The sequence below is a fragment of the Strigops habroptila genome, chromosome 19 (assembly GCF_004027225.2).
Source record: "Strigops habroptila isolate Jane chromosome 19, bStrHab1.2.pri, whole genome shotgun sequence".
Lineage (NCBI taxonomy): Eukaryota > Metazoa > Chordata > Aves > Psittaciformes > Psittacidae > Strigops > Strigops habroptila.
The window spans coordinates 2,473,296-2,488,864 of NC_044295.2; the positions used below are offsets into that span (position 1 = coordinate 2,473,296).

A 15,569-nucleotide genomic window follows, 5' to 3' on the forward strand; every position below is an offset into this window, starting at 1 on the left:
TCACCGGGTTGGAGACCAGAGTCCGATCTCGGGGGGAGATCTCATCCCATGCGGGATTCTAACCTGGGGGGGCCGATTCTGGGAGATCCCATCCCATGGGGGGTCACATCCCGAGGGTCCCACCCAACAGGGGGTCCTAACTTGGGGGTCCCATCCCGTGGGGGGGTCGGATCTCATGGGGGGTCCCATCCCGGGAGGACCTATCCCAAAGGTTCCATCCCGGGGGTCCTAGTGAGGGGACCCTACCTCGGGGGTGGGGGATAGTCCCACGGCTCGGACACAACTGTGCGGGCGGGCGCGGGGGGGGGGGAACGGGGTGGGAGGGGGGGGGCGCATTGCGCGTGCCAGCGCGCATGCTCCCCCCCCCCCCCCGCCGTGCACGCGCAGGTGTGGCCACGCCTCCCCCCCCCCACGCCTTTTTCCCGCGCGCACGCGCGGTGCGTGCACCTCGCTACCAGCAGGTACCCGCGGATGCGGGGGGGGGGGGGGGGTGGTGCGCGGCCCCTTTAAGGGGAGCGCCCGGAAGGGCGTGCGCCCCGCCCGGTCCCGCCCCGGAGCGCACCGGCCCCGGGGGGGGGGGCGCGGTCGTTGGCGGCTGCGGGAGCCCGGTGCGGGACATGGCGCGGGGCCGCCTGGAGCTGCCGGCACCGGGGCCGCGGCTGCTGCCGGTACTGGGCGCGCTGCTGGGCGCCGCCGCCGCCTTCAACGTAGACCGCGGATTCCCGGTGCTCAAGGAGGGCGCGAGCCCCGGCGGCTTTTTCGGCTTCTCGGTAGCGTTGCACCGGCAGACGGAGCGGCGGGAGCAGAGCCTGTGAGTGCGGGGCGGCTCGGGGTGGCGGGTGCGGGAGCGGAGCCCCCGGGCTTGGAGTGGAGGGATGCGGGAGGTGCGCGGGGCGAGGGTCCATGGGGCAGAGCGAAGGTCCTGGGGTGGGGGGGGAAGCTGGGAGGAGGAGCGGGCGGGGCTTCGGGTGCAAGGAGAGGGGGTCCTGGGGCTGGGGGGGTCCCCTGTTGGGGTGCGGAGGTGCCGTTAAATCGCTCCTTGGGCGTTTATTGCCTGCCCGGGACTTTGCGTTGCACCCTGCATAGGACGGGGTCCCCTGGGGGTTCCCCCCACCCTCATTCATAGGGACCCCAGAGCCCCCACTTCAGCCCCGCGCTGACCCGGGACATCCAGCCCCGCAGCCGCCCCGGGACGTGGGAACTATCCGGTACCTGACGTCGGGGCCCCGGCTCGCCATCGCCCGCGCTGGTGCCCCCTAGAGCGGTCGCGTCCCCCCGAAACTCCGGTCGCTGCTGGTCCTGGGGAACCTGTTGAACTGTATTCCTGCTGCCCAACAAAAGCCCTTTCAGCCGTCACGTTCCCAGTGCGATCCCACCGCCATCCCTTGCCGTGTCCCCTCCTGTCCCCGCCCTTCTCAGCCGGACCCCCCCGGGCAGCATTCCCGGCTCCCGTCCCTCCTGGCCAGAGGTGCGAGTTGCGTGTTCGTGCAGAAGGAGGGAAGAAGGCGCCGGGGTTGGGTTGGGCTCTTCTCGCTCGAGGGCACAGGGTTTTGCTGGCTCACCCGCCCGACATGGAGCTCCCGGAGGGCTCCCTTTTTCCCTTCACGCCCCCCTTTTTTCCCTTTCGTTTTTCCCGCCGTGCTCCTGGCAGAGGGACTGGCAGCAGCTGCTGGACGGAGGCATCTGATGCTCCGCATTCCAGAGATGCATTTCAGCCTCTCGCCCTGCCGTGGGACGTCTTGTTGTTGCTTCCATTCAGGAGAGAGTGAAGCAGGAGTGGGCCCAGTGCCCTGGGGAACCCACCTCCCCACCAGGACACGCTGGCTGCCATCCATGGCCAGGTTCCCCTGGCTCTGGTGCCATCAGAGCAGCTGGTGGGGGGACACAGATGTCGTGGTCCTGGCTGGCATCCATCTTCTCAAGACGTTGGCAGTGGCTGTTGCTCTGTCTCGGGAGGGATTTGGGGGGGCTTTGGCAGGCATTTGTGATCCCCCGGCATGGGCCACGTGGCCCGAGCGTGTCTGAGCGTGATGCTGGCAAGACGCAGAGGCTCTGGGGGAAGGCTTTGGAGTGTGAAACCCCCGGGGGATTCACACCCCCTTCCCTTGGGAGCCCCCACTCCCTGTCCCCATGGGAGACGCAGAGGGGCTGTGGGGTGCCGGGCCCATCTGTGCTTCCCCACAGGGCCCTGCATGTGGGCAGCAGCCCTGGGGGGCCATGCAGGCATCTCTGCCTGCATGGCGTGGGCAGGAGGGGGCCAGGGCGAGTGCAGGCAGCTCCTGCCTAACCCCAGCTCACGCTGCGGCACGTCCAGGGAGGCACCTGCCTGTTGTGGAAGTGGCAGGAGGGAAATACCGGTGTCTGTGTCCTGATGGCCAAGGTTGGACGGGGCTTGGAGCAACCTGCTCTAGTGGAAGGTGTCCCTGCCGGTGGCAGGGGGTTGGAGCTGGGTGAGCTTTAAGGTCCCTTCCATAGGGGCATTAAACATTCCAATCCAAGCCACTCCATGGCCATCCAGCCGCTGTCCTGCAAGCTGGGGAGCTCCTTCCCATGGTGCTGGTCAGCATCTTCCCCTGCCCATCCATTGGCCATCACAGGTGCATCGTGGCCATAGCCGGGGTGGGGACAGGAAAGTGATGCTTCCTGCCACCACATCCCAGATGGGGGGTGCAGGCAGGGGATTGTCCCATGCTTTTTTGTGGGGGACTCAATGCCTGGTTGCTGCGAAGTGGCGGCTGAAGCTGTTGGAATGACAGTGTGGAATAGAGGGATTCTCCAGAGCACATTCCCGAGCTCCTACGGAGAGCCAATTCCCGGCTGGGTGCTGGCAGGGGGCCAGGCTGTGAGAAGGTGTACCCCCCACCGCCACCACTGCCCCGGTGTTTTCCATGTCCCAGGGCTGTGCCCATGCAAAGGTCTGTTTGCTTGCTCCTCCCCAGGCTGGGGGAAGGTGAGGTGGGACCAGTGGCGTTATCTGCTGCCCCGAGATTAAGAAACTCCTTTGGCTGCCAGTGCCGGATCCGGCCGCTTCTGGTGTTTGGCTTGTGGTTGTGCTGGCAGAACCTGGTACTGACCTGGGAATCTGACCCATGGGGGTCCTTGAACACCATGAGGAAACTGAGGCACGGTGCACCCATGCCGGGGAGGCGGGCACAGATGTGGTGGTACCCACATGGGCAGTGTGCTGCGTGCCTCAGTTTACCTCCTGTGTGCGGGGGGAGCAGGGGCTCTGCCCAGTGCTCACGGTCTTTCTGGTCCCGGCTGGTCGACGGGGAGGAGGAGGAGGAGAGTGGTTGAATTCCCGGCTTTCCCTCCCCCTCGCCTGGTTTTCTGCCGATGCCGGGGCTGGCTTGGCTGTGCTACCCCCAGCTTGGCTGGGCTCCTTGGCAGGCGCAGGGGGGACGGATACGCCGCGGCGCGGCCGGCGCCCGGGGGTCATCCATCCATCCATCCACTCCTCCCACCATCCCGCGCTGCCTCCAGGAGCCGACTCCCCCTCTCCCGCCTCCTTTCCGGCACGGGCATCAGCAGATTTCCCTGCTTAGGGCTCCCGGGGGGACTGATCATTGCAGGGCAAATGTAGTGGCACTGTGTGTGGGGGGGGGGGGGTTGGTTGGGGCTGGCCTGGAGCTTTGGAGGGAGATTGTGTCAGGGACACCCTCCGGATGCCTGTCTGTGGAGGGGTGGTTGGAGCCCGATCCCAGAGTTGGGCTCTGGAGCATCATTGCCAAAACCATCTCACAGCCCCCCCCACCCCCCAGCTCAGTCAGCGCCGGCGGGGAGCCCCCACACCGCCATCATCCCATGTTCCCTGCTTTACCAGGGCAGATTAGGACGGGGCATGGCCTTGCATTCCTGCCTCCCTCCCTTCCCAGCCTCCCCCTCGTGCTGATGTTTGTCCATCGCTGCCTTTGCTCTGCACTCCGAGCCCAAACCCTGGGCTGAGCCCCGTCTTCTCGTTCCCCCCTACCCGTGTGGGGTCCGTGTGGCACAAACTGGTCCAGGCCTCCCCGCGATGGGAGCCCCAGCATCCCGGCTCCTCGTTTTCCTGCGCCTCCACATGGCATCTTGGGGCATGCACGGGTGGGGGACGCCTGTGCATGTCCCAGCCCTGCTGTGGTGGGGTTTGGAAGCCCCCAGCATCCTGCAAACCCCCCCGGGAGCAGAGCCTGCGGGTGGGCTGCCGTGCCGGGAAGTCTTGGCTGGAGGCAGCAAGATGCTGGAGCCGCTTGGCCCGGGTCTGCTCCCACCTCCCGGGATCAGTGGGGCACAGCCATGGGGAGCGGTGGTGCCTGGGAACGGTCCGGCCGAGCCAGGACCACCGGGGAGGCCCCTGACAAGGGGCGGAGCGTGTGTCCCTGTGCCCAGGAGCCACGGTGATGGTGGGGCAGAAGGGGGCAGGACCCCCTCCAGCCCTGAGGATAAATGGGGGCAAGAGTGTCCCTTGTGTGTCCCCCTCCCCATCCCTCAGGTATATGGGGGGTAAGGAATTAGGGGGGGAATTCCTTTGTGCCAGGCTGGAAAAAGTCAGGAGGAATCAACCCTCTCTCCATGCCCCTGACTTTGCGCTCAGGGGGATGTGAATCCTGCTGGCATCCCCAGCCCAGCAGACCCCCCCATTGCACCCCTTGGGGGGGCTCTTCCGCGGCTGCACCCCACCTGCAGCATGTGGTGGTGCTGGAGCGATGCTGCCCGTGGTGCCCGTCACCGGGGCGTCCCGGCGTGCCGGGGCGGGGGCTGCCTGGGGCCCCGCATTCCTCCTGCGCCTGGGCTTTGACTCAGCTGCCTCGACGCTGCCCGGACGCGCCCGCGCTCCCATCGCCCGGCGCTGCCTCCCGGTGACAGCCGGGATTGCTGCTGTCCTCGCCGGTGGGCGAGCTGAGGACCGGTTAGCTCACCACCCCAGCGCCCTGCGATGAGGCCGGGGGGGGGGCTGCGGCAGCTCCCTGGGTGCCTTGTCCCTGCCTGCGGAGGGACGCGCTTCCTCTGCTGGCATCATGCGGCCGTGCCTCCTCCACGCCATTGTCCTCACCATCCCAAAGGACTTCCCGGCGGAAAGGCTGGCCTTTCCGGAGCCCCCCGGGCACGCCGGGTCCCTCAGCCCCATGGTAGGGCTGTGAATCCTCTGCCCTGGTGCTACCTGGGCTCCCCAGCTTCTTCCCTTGGGGTGTGTAGCGGGTCCCTTCAGCATCACCTTAAAGCCCCCAGAGATGAGTGCCCATGGAGCTGGGCTGTGGGTGTTGGTTTCCAGCCCAGGCATCGCTTCATGGAGGGTGATGTACCACCCATGCGTGGCACTTCCATGACTCAGCCGGGCTGTCTGTGCCACTCCAGGGCCCTTAGTCACCCCCGGAAGGGCGCTGTCTGCCCCCCCTCCCCGAGACCCCCTCTGCTGCCTGGGTGCGTTGAGACAGGCCCAGACCTGTCCTGGGAAGCGGGATGCACGTGATGTGCTGCCCGGAGCTGGTCCCCGAGCTGGGACCCCCACGGCATTCCCGCGGCATTCCCTGGCGCGGCGGCAGGAGCCTGTCTGCCGGACACGCGGCAGCTGCTCAAAGGTTGGCCGGGAAGGGCCGTGGCTGTTTACATAGGCGCAGGGGCCCCGGTGCTGGCGCAGCCGCGTCGTGCTGAGCAGCTCCGGTGTGAGGTTTGCAGATGCCAGCCTGAACCCCTGTTCCTGCACCCCACACCTTGCACTGGGATGGGGGGCTCAGCCATGAGCATGCACTGGGATTAAGTCCAGCAAGGAGGAGATGATGAATGTGTCCATCAGTCTGTCCCCCGCCTTGTCCTGTGAGACCTTTCGCTGTCCCTGGGGGTGACAGGCTGGTTGCTGCCAGCCCCATGCATGCCCATCCAAGGGGAACCCCCCTTCCTGTTCTGGAGATGGGGCTGGGGGTCTGCCTCCTCTTATTTGGGGGTGTTGAGGTGTGACGTACTCTGCGGAAGCAACTCCCATCCCCTCTGAGTGCCTCCAGGCCACCATCACACGCCACTGCCCTCTCCATGGGGCACCCCAAAGTGAGGCGTTGGGGTGGGTCCTCCATCACCCACCCCCCCCTTCTCTCTGCCCCTCCAGGCTGCTGGTGGGGGCCCCCCGAGACATGGAGCCAGTGAACGGCACACGGACAGGAGCTGTCTATGCCTGTCCCCTCACCACGTCCACTAACGACTGCCAGCGCCTCGACATTGAGCTGAAGAGTACGTGAGCACCCCAGGGCACCCCAAAACACCCCCTGGCACCCGGGGGCTCTGGGGGTGGGGGGGTCCCTCTCTTACATTGCCTCTTCCTTTCCCAGATGAGCCGGACAAGGCCATCATCGATGACATGTGGCTGGGGGTGACAGTGGCCAGCCAGCGGCAGCCGGCGGGGAGGGTGCTGGTGAGTGCATGGTTCCTCACACACGCGTGTGCCAACGCAAGCTGCCGCCTTGCACGTCCCCAGGGAACCACTGGTGCTTTCACGTGGGCCTTGCACATGGTGCCCAGTGTGATGGTGGCAGGTGGGGGCTCCACTGCCACCTCCCTGTCCCCATGGGGCAGGGCTGTGGGGTGATGGGGTGATTGGACCCTAATCCCAGTCGCGTGCTCTGGTGCGAGTGCGCAGGATGGTGACATACCCTATGGACCATCGTGGCAGGATAATGCCATGGTGCAGGGACTGGGCAGCACCGTTTGTGCAGCTCCATGCTGGAGTCAGGGCAGAGGCAGCACAAGGGGTGGTGGGGGATGTAGCCCTTCGTTTTTGGGGTGCTGCAGGCGGTGCTGGCTGTCCCCGCAGGCCTGCGCTCACCGCTACACCAAGGTGCTGTGGTCGGGCAGCGAGGACCAGCGGCGCATGGTGGGCAAGTGCTATGTGAGGGGCAATGACCTGCGCCTCAACATCAGCGACGAGTGGCAGACCTACCACAACGAGATGTGCAACTCCAACACGGACACTGACGAGACCGGCATGTGCCAGATGGGCACCAGCGCCGGCTTCACTGCCAACATCATCTATTTTGGGGCGCCCGGTGCCTACAACTGGCAAGGTGGGACAGGGGGTGGGCATCCCCTTCCCCAGGAATGCCTGGTCCCACCATGGTTACATCCCCTCCTGCATGCAAGGGCATGATCTGTGTGTGCATGCACATTGAACGCACATGTATGTTCAGGCCAGCGTGTGTTTATGTGCCCACGTGCATGGTGAGCACACACATGGAGCCTGAGCGTGCCCTACGCGTGCCACGTGTGTGCACCTCACCGTCTGCTTATCTACACATCCATGCAAACCCTCTGCACATGTGTACGGCCATGTGTGCGCTCACACGTGCTGTGGGTGTGCAAGGGGAGCGGGTGCTGAGCTAGGGGCGAGAGGCAGCCCCCCGCTGTGGGGTTAACCCCCGCTTCTGCTGTTGCAGGTACCAACTACATGCTGCAGCGGGAGATGTGGGACCTGCATGACTTCTCCTACCCCAACAAGAAGAACGGCAACACCTACATAGGTGGGGGGCAGTGAGGCGGGGGGCAGTGACACAGGGGGCTTCCCCCTTGGGGGGATTTGGGCTGAGGAGGAGGTTTAGGGGATGTGGATTTAGGGGGAGTCTTGGGGAGGGTGTGGTTAAGGGCTACGGAGTGTGGAGAGGCTGGAGACTCCTGGGGATGGTGTGAGCAGGGGCACAGCGGGGACACTGCAGTGTTCAAGGGGGTGGAGGGTGTTGTGGTGGGGGACATGGGGTCTGGGGCTGTCAGGGGGTCCCTGTCTCACGGGCAGGGTTTGGTGGCAGGGTACACGGCGGAGGTGGGCAGCGCGGTGCTGCAGCAGGACTCAGTGACGGTGGTGACGGGCGCTCCCCGGTACAAGCACATGGGCGCCGTGTACCTGCTGAGCCGCAGCCCCCAGCAGACACTGCAGAGGAGCCTCCTGCTCCCCGGGCACCAGGTCGGCTCCTACTTCGGCAGTGCCGTGGCCCTGGCAGACCTCAACAATGACGGGTGAGGGCAGGGGGCCAGGACCCCCCAGCTCCAGGAGAAAGCGTGAGAGGGTCTCACCTGGGGCACTCTGCAGCTCAGAGTGGGGTCTCTGTGGGTCTTAGAGTGAGCAGCAGTTGAGGGAGGGGATTCTCCCCGTCTGCTGTGCTCTGGGGAGACCCCCCCTGCGGTCCTGGTCTAGCTCTGGGGCAACAGCACAAGAGGGACGTGGAGCTGTTGGAGTGAGGCCAGAGGAGGCCACGGAGCTGCTGCGAGGGCTGGAGCAGCTCTGCTCTGGAGCCAGGCTGAGAGAGCTGGGCTGGGTCAGCCTGGAGAAGAGAAGGCTCCTGAAGGGGAGGCCTTAGAGCAGCTCCAGTGCCTAAAGGGGCTCCAGGAAACCTGGAGAGGGGCTTTGGACAAGGGCCTGTAGGGGCAGGCCAAGGGGAATGGCTTTAACCTGCCAGAGGGGAGATTGAGATGAACTCTTAGGCAGAAGCTCTTCCCTGTGAGGGTGCTGAGGCGCTGGCACAGGGTGCCCAGAGAAACTGTGGCTGCCCCATCCCTGGCAGTGTTCAAGGCCAGGTTGGACACAGGGGCTTGGAGCAACCTGCTCTAGTGGAAGGTGTCCCTGCCCGTGGCAGGGGGTTGGAACTGGATGGCTTTAAGGTCCCTGCCAACCTAAATTGTTCCATGATTCTGTGATAGCATGGGGGGCGAGAACACACGCACAGCTCTGAGGGTGGGGAGTTTTTATGAGGGGAGTCATCTCATGGCTCTGGGCAGTCCCCACCATTTCTGGTGTCTTGGTGGGGTTGTGCTGCAGCCCCAGCCCCAACCAGCCCCTTGGCCCCGCAGGTGGCAGGACCTGGTGGTGGGAGCTCCCTACTACTTCCAGCGGAAGCAGGAGGTGGGGGGCGCAGTGTACGTCTACATGAACGAGGTGGGGGGCTTCCAGCCCCACCCCAGCCTGGTCCTCACTGGCCCCAGCTACTCCGGTTTCGGCTTCGCAGTGGCCAGCATCGGGGACATCAACCAGGACGGCTTCCAGGGTGAGGGACTGGAGGGCACTGGGGAGGAAACTGGTGGGGGTCTTCATATAAGAGGGGATCCCACTGGAGGCAGTGTGGTGGGTCTCTGGAGAGGTTTGGGGTGAAGGAAAGGAGATGAGGGGGCATCTTGATGTGTTCAGGGAGGAGAGGGGCTGAGTGAGGGCTGGGAGGTGGGTTTGAGGAGGTGTATGTGGCTGATCCTGCTCTTCTCCCCACAGATATCGCTGTGGGGGCTCCATTCGAGGGGCCTGGCAAGGTTTACATCTACCACAGCAGTGCAGAAGGGCTGCTGGAGAAACCCCGGCAGGTAGCAGCCTGTGGGGCCCCAGATCGCATCTGAGTATCCTGTGCTTTGGGGTGGGATGCAGTAGGTAGATCCCTGGTTCCATGGGGCTGGTGAGCCACAGGTGACACTTCCCCCCCCCCACAAATGCAGGTGATCAGCGGGTCAGACCTGGGACCTGCCAGCATGCAGACCTTTGGGTACTCATTGAGCGGGGGGCTGGACGTGGACGGGAACTCCTACCCTGACCTGCTGGTGGGCAGCTTGGCCGAGAGGATCGTCCTACTCAGGTAAGGGAGCAGGGACATGGGTGTCCTGCAGCCCCCTGCCCACCCCAGCACCCCCCAGGGGTGGTTCTGGGGCAGCGAAGTGGGCACGGAGCGATGTGCTGGAGCGGGGGGCTCCGCCGACTCCCATCTCTCCACCCAGAGCACGGCCTGTGATCAACATCCTGAACAAGACCTTCATGGTGACCCCCAGCAAGGTGGACCCTGCCCGGTGTACGCCCGAGTCCTGGTGAGCCCCGTCCCTCGCCCCGGTGGGGTCCTGCTGGGGGCACGGCTCTGCTCACGGCCCTTTTCTGCCCCCACCAGCATCACGGTGACTGTCTGCTTCTCCTACAACCAGAGTGCTGGAGACCCCCAGTACAAGGAGAAGATCAGTGAGTGCCCCAGGGTGCACGCCTGGGTGCCTGTGCATGCAGGGATGTTCACCAAGCACTGGTGCAAGGGAGTGTGCACACGCGGAGGCACGTGCACACAGGGGGTTGCGTGTGTTGGAGGCACACGTGTATGTGTTGTAGGCACATGTGTGTGCAGCACCCACAGCACCCTGCTCTCTCCGCAGCCCTGGAGTACACCCTGGAGGCTGACAAGGACCGGCACCCACCCAGGGTCAGGTTTTTGGGGACCCACTCTGCCACCTACCATGGCCTCTTTCCCATGCCCGAGACTCGCTGTGAATCCAAGGAGCTCCTGCTGCTGGTGAGCGTGCGCATGCGAGTGTGCACGTGTGTGTGTGCATGCGTGTGCATGGCAGGTTGCTCTACACGTGGCACTGGAGCTGGGGAACCGTCTTCCAGGAGATGGGGAGAGGGATCGTAGAATCCCAGGCTGGTTTGGGTTGGAAAGGGCCTTAAAGCTCATTCAGTTCCAACTTCCTGCCACGGGCAGGGACGCCTTCCACTAGATCAGGTTGCTCCAAGCCCCGTCCAACCTGGCCTTGGTGGGGTGTGGAGGGTCCTGGGAACATCATGGCCAGGAAAAGAGGTAGAAATCCATTCCTCCATCCCTCTATCCCTTCTGTGATGAGTTCATTGGGTATCAGGAATGGGGTGTGCGCAGGAGCTGGTGCTCCAGATGTGGCCAGGGGGCTGGGGAGGGAGCTGGGGCTTTGCTGTGACTGCTGCCACCCTACAGGACAACATCCGAGACAAGCTGCACCCCATCGTGCTCTCCATGAACTACTCTCTGGTGGAGAAGCCCAGAGCCTTCCAGCTGGGTCCCCACTCCCTCGATGCCTTCCCCATCCTCAACCAGGACCAGTCACACGAGAACGAGACCAAGGTGCTGGGGGGGTGGCGGCCCCGGTGAGCCCAGCCTGGGGCTGGATGGAGGCTCATGGGGACATCCCATTCCTCCAGATCGAGTTCCAGAAGGAGTGCGGCTCCGACAACAAGTGCTACAGCAACCTCCAGCTCCAGAGCAGCTTCGTCACTGACCAGAACCAGCCCCTGCCCAGGTGAGAGCAGCTCCCTCTGCTCCCCATCCACCTCCAGCACCTGCTATGCCATCCCTGTGGGCACAGGTTCCCCTTCAGCCCTCTCTGGGCCATGCCAAAGGACTGGGAGGGGGTGTCTCCATCCCGCTGGGGTGGGCCACCCGTGTGCTGAGCGGGGCTGGTCTCTGTGCAGGCTGAACGGGACCCAAGTGCTGCAGTACAGCCGGGATGTGCGGAAGCTCCACCTGAGCATCGACATCACCAACGTGCCCACCAACCCCACCAACGGCGAGGACGCCCATGAGGCGCTGCTCAACGTCACGGTGCCCGCCAGCCTGCTGCCCTCCTCCGTGCGCCCAGTACGCAGCCCCCTTCCTGCTGGAGAAGGTCCGGGACCAGTGTGGGCTTTGTCGGGATGTTCCTCACCCTCTTCCCTTCCACAGAGCGGAGCCTGTACCTTTGCAGAGACAGTGCTGTGCGAGTTGGGCAACCCTTTTAAGAGGAACCAGAGGGTGAGTGCTCCCCCCACCAACGACCCCCAGCTCTTCTTGGGAGCTTACAGGCCAGGGAGGGCCTGGCTGAGCTACTCCATGGTCCTTCTGTGCTGCAGGCAGAGCTGATCATCACATTTGAGGCCATTGGGATCATGCTGGACACACGGGAGATCTTGGTGTGGCTGGATCTGTCTACGTGAGTGTCCCTGGGTGGGTGGGAATGGGCTGGGAAAAGGATCCCTGGAGTGATGCTGGCTCCTCTTTTGCTTGGTGGAAGCACAGTGGTGTTGGATCGGGATCGTATGCAGCAGTGTTGCTGGTTGGGAAGGATGGGAGGGCAGGCTGGGCTCCTGGGATGGGCAGGATGGGCACCCCACTGCTCCTGCTGGGAGGGTGGGGGCTGCCCCACGCTGCCCAGGGGCTGTTTGTTGGTGGGAGATGCTGACCCCGGTGGCTTGGCAGGCAAAGCACCCAGGAGGACCTGCAGCCTGTGCTGGCCAGGCTGCTGGTGGACTACAGCATCCAGTCCTCGCTGACCATGTGAGTGCAGCGTGCCCCACCTCCCCTCATCCCCTCCATCACCCCACCGACACGTGGGGGACAGGCACAGCCCCTGGTGCCCCACAGAGGGATGCCCAGAGACGCTCCATCCCCAGAGTCCCATCGCACGTGCAGTCGCACTTCAGTGGGTCGGTGCTGGGCGAGTCAGCCATGCGGGGGGAGCAGGACGTGGGCAGCCCCCTCACCTTCAACTTCCAGGTGAGCTGGGGGGTGGCCAGCACTGGGGGCGGGTTTGGCAGAGCCGGGCTCCATCCTCAGCTCCACTCTGCAGGTGAGCACCAAGGGCGAGTCGCTAGGCGCCCTGGGCACCATCCTGCTGGGCTTTGAGTGGCCCTATGAGATCCCCAACGGGAAATGGCTCCTCTACCCCACCGAGATCCTCGTCAACAGCAACGAGACCTGCAAGCCCCCCGGGGGGGTCATCAACCCGCTCAACCTCACTGTGAGTCTCCGCTGCGGTGCAGGGTTGTGTGCCTGCCCCACTGCATGGGCAGAGCTGCCGGGTTCTGATGGGGCTCATCTCACCCCGCAGCTCCTGCAGGACCAGGCTCCATCCCGGCAGAGGCGGGAGCTGGAGGCCCCCGACCTGGTGGAGCCCCCCATCACCCTGGCCACCGCCAAGAAAGCCAAGTCAGAGGTGCTGCTGGTGAGTGGGGGTCCAGCACCATGTGTCCCACGCTGGGACCACTGTACACACTGATCCTTGGCACCAGTGTGGTGCATCGGGGACCCTGTTCCCCCCCTCAACTGCCCTCTTTGCCTCCCAGAGCTGCTCCAAGGGCACAGCTCACTGCGTGTGGTTTGAGTGCCCCCTGCTCCACACCCAGCACCCCACCACCTTCAGCGTCCGTGCCCGGGTGTGGAACAGCACCTTCATCGAGGTCAGTGCGGGCCCCTTCTGGGGTCAGGGCTGGGCTGTTCCCTTGGGGATGGTGCTTAAACAGGGCACCAAGTTTGCCAGGTCTCAGCTCAGGCACTGACACCCATCCCTTGCCCCCGCATCATCCACGTCACCCCCCATCATCTGGGCTCCCCCCATCATCCATGTCCCTCCCCATGATCTATGTCTTCCCCCGTGATTTGTGTGGTGGTGGTCCCCATATCGTCCGGGTCCCCTCGCATCATCTGGGTTCCCCCCATTCTCCCTGTGTTATCATCCTGCCCATCATCCGGGTCCCCCAATCATCCATGTGTCATCATCTCCCAAATCATGCATGTCCCCCCATCATCTGTGTCCCCCCTCCATCCCTGTCCCACAGGAGTACAGGGACTTTGACCGGGTGAAGGTGGACGGCACAGCGACACTCTTCCTCCGGACCCACGTCCCCACCATCAACATGAGGAACCATACGGTGCGGGTGAGCGATGCCAGAACCTCTCCCTGGGGGACACTGGGAGGGACTGGGGCCACTGGGAGCTCGTCCCCCCCAACAAGGCTCTTCTCGGTCCTTCCAGTTCTCGGTGGATGTGGACTCGGAGCTGATGGAGGAGCAGCCGGCCGAGATCGCGCTGTGGCTGGTGCTCGTGGCGGTGGCGGCCGGGCTGCTGCTGCTGGGGCTCATCATCCTCCTGCTCTGGAAGGTGAGGGGGTGCAGGAGCCATGCTGAGGCCTGACAGGCTCATGTCACTGCTGGTACCATCCTCTCCGCCTGGCGAGTGCCGGGTGGAAGGTGCCCGGCTGCAGAGCGATGAGGAAGAGGAGCAGAGAAGCCCCCAGCGCAAAACACTTTGGGACCTGCCAAAGAACCCACCCAGAGCAGGGTTGGGTGATGGCACCTCCTTGCTGGGCAGGGATTGGGGGGGCTGTCTCCAGCCCTCCGGAGTTCCTTGGGGACCCTGCTCTCTGCCCAGGAGGGGTTGGGGGTGTCTGCAGGGTCTCCCACCACACAGCGAGCATCACATTGGGGCGAGGGTGCAGTGGGTGCCCACCCCACAGGCTGGCCAGGAGCCCCCTGTCCCCTCTCCCAGCTCCCCCTGACCCCGTCCCCTCCTTCCCTGCAGTGTGGTTTCTTCCGGCGCGCCAACACGCGGGCCATGTACGAAGCCAAGGGGCAGAAGGCGGAGATGAGGATCCAGCCGTCGGAAACCGAGCGGCTGACGGATGACTACTAATGGGGGGCAGCCCCACTGCCCCCCTCAGGCGCCCGTGCCACCCGCTTGGTAATGCCCCATGGGGGCCAGCTCCAGCAGCATCCTCCTCCTGTTCCACCTCTTCTCCTCTTCCTCAGTGCCTCTTCTCTCCTGCCAGGTCTCATAGGGTCCCTGTGGGGCGCAGGGGGCTCTGTGGGGTCTCTCTGAGCAGCTCCAGGACTGCTGCTCCCTTTGTCTCTGCTCTTCACCAGCTCTGGGCTATCTCCTTCACCCTCCAGTGTCACACTCCAGCCCCACACTGACCATCTTCCCCCCCCCCCCCCTACTTTCTTCTCCCTCTCCCCAGTGTGACTTCTTCCAGCGGACCCGCTACTACCGGATCATGCCCAAGTACCACGCGGTGAGGATCCGGCAGGAGCAGCGCTACCAGTCCGGTGGCCTCCTGCCCCGCCGGCGCAAGAAACACTGGGTGACCAAGTGGCGGGAGCCGGAGAAGTACTACTGACCCCCGGCCCTGTGCGAGGGGAGCACCAGGGCCGGTGTTTGACTTTGCACAAGTGCATCTCTCCCTGCCCCAACCCACCTCCTGCCTTGGACGCGGCCGCATCCCGGCGCAGGCTTCCGCACGCTCCTGTCTGCTTCGCCAGTGTGCAGCTCGGCTCTTGCACACTTGTGCCTTGCACGCTTAGGGGGATGAGCCCCAAATGTGCCCCCCATGTTCCCTGATGTGACTGCTGCTGGTCTCACCGAGTGCCTTCCCCCCCATGCAGACACTCCTCCTGCTGTGCTCCGCACATGTTCTCGCACGGCGGGGCACACTCACCCCCCCCCCAACCCTGTGCTTCCCCCTTTCCTGGTGCTGGGTGCCTCCACCATGGCTACATGTGATGATGGGGATGGTGGGACCTCATTCCTTTCTCCCCTCCCTCCTCGTCCTCCCCAGAGCAGGGCAGGGATCTGATTCTGCATGTTCACCCCCACCTTCCCAGCCTGCATCTGCTGCAGCTTTAGCTTGGGAGGGAGGGTATGCAGAGCACAAGGCCGTGTCCCCCCACCCCAAAGCCTTATGCCCCACAGGTCTGTCCTGCCCCGGGGGTTAGGTTGTTCCGTGTCTTGTCAGTTTTGGTGCGGTCGGTACTGGGGGCTGGTGGGGTCCTGGACCCTGCCCCCTTCCCCTTCTCCCACCAGGGCCCAATAAAGCCTCACTCTGGGATTTGTAACCTCTTGTGTCCTCCGTGTCATGGATAACAGCATGATGGAGGTGGGAAAAGGGTTTTGGGGGGAGGGGTCTGTGTCCCCAGAGCAGGTCAAGGAAGGGGATTCTCCCCCTCTGCTATGCTCTGGGGAGACCCCCCTCCACAGTCCTGATCCAGCTCTGGGGCAACAGCACAAGAGGGACGTGGAGCTGTTGGAGTGAGTCCA

At 64.5% G+C, this 15,569-nt stretch overlaps 1 protein-coding gene across 2 annotated transcripts; it reads left to right on the forward strand.

Annotated features, from left to right (window-relative positions):
- Positions 1–425: 425 nt before the first annotated feature.
- On the forward strand, positions 426–15,367 carry ITGA3 (integrin subunit alpha 3). Of its 2 annotated transcripts, XM_030508391.1 has the most exons (26): positions 426–811; positions 6,080–6,201; positions 6,300–6,382; positions 6,782–7,031; positions 7,401–7,484; positions 7,767–7,974; positions 8,806–8,999; positions 9,218–9,306; positions 9,436–9,572; positions 9,712–9,798; positions 9,876–9,943; positions 10,129–10,265; positions 10,701–10,847; positions 10,925–11,022; positions 11,195–11,360; positions 11,445–11,513; positions 11,612–11,691; positions 11,958–12,035; positions 12,152–12,254; positions 12,328–12,498; positions 12,589–12,702; positions 12,824–12,937; positions 13,316–13,414; positions 13,512–13,637; positions 14,058–14,216; positions 14,494–15,367. In XM_030508391.1, exons 1-25 carry the CDS (start codon positions 618–620, stop codon positions 14,166–14,168), a joined length of 3,129 nt encoding a protein of 1,042 aa, XP_030364251.1. In that variant the 5' UTR covers positions 426–617; the 3' UTR covers positions 14,169–14,216; positions 14,494–15,367. The 2 variants fall into 2 exon arrangements, with proteins under 2 accessions (XP_030364251.1, XP_030364250.1); XM_030508390.1 differs by lacking the exon at positions 14,058–14,216.
- The last annotated feature ends 202 nt before the right edge of the window (positions 15,368–15,569 follow it).

Coding starts and splice junctions, on each gene's coding strand:
- ITGA3 (XM_030508390.1), top strand. CDS start 618: ATGGCGCGGGGCCGCCTGGAGCTGCCGGCACCGGGGCCGCGGCTGCTG. Junction 6,202..6,299: donor CCTCGACATTGAGCTGAAGA/GTACGTGAGCAC, acceptor TTCCTTTCCCAG/ATGAGCCGGACAAGGCCATC. Junction 10,848..10,924: donor CACACGAGAACGAGACCAAG/GTGCTGGGGGGG, acceptor CCATTCCTCCAG/ATCGAGTTCCAGAAGGAGTG.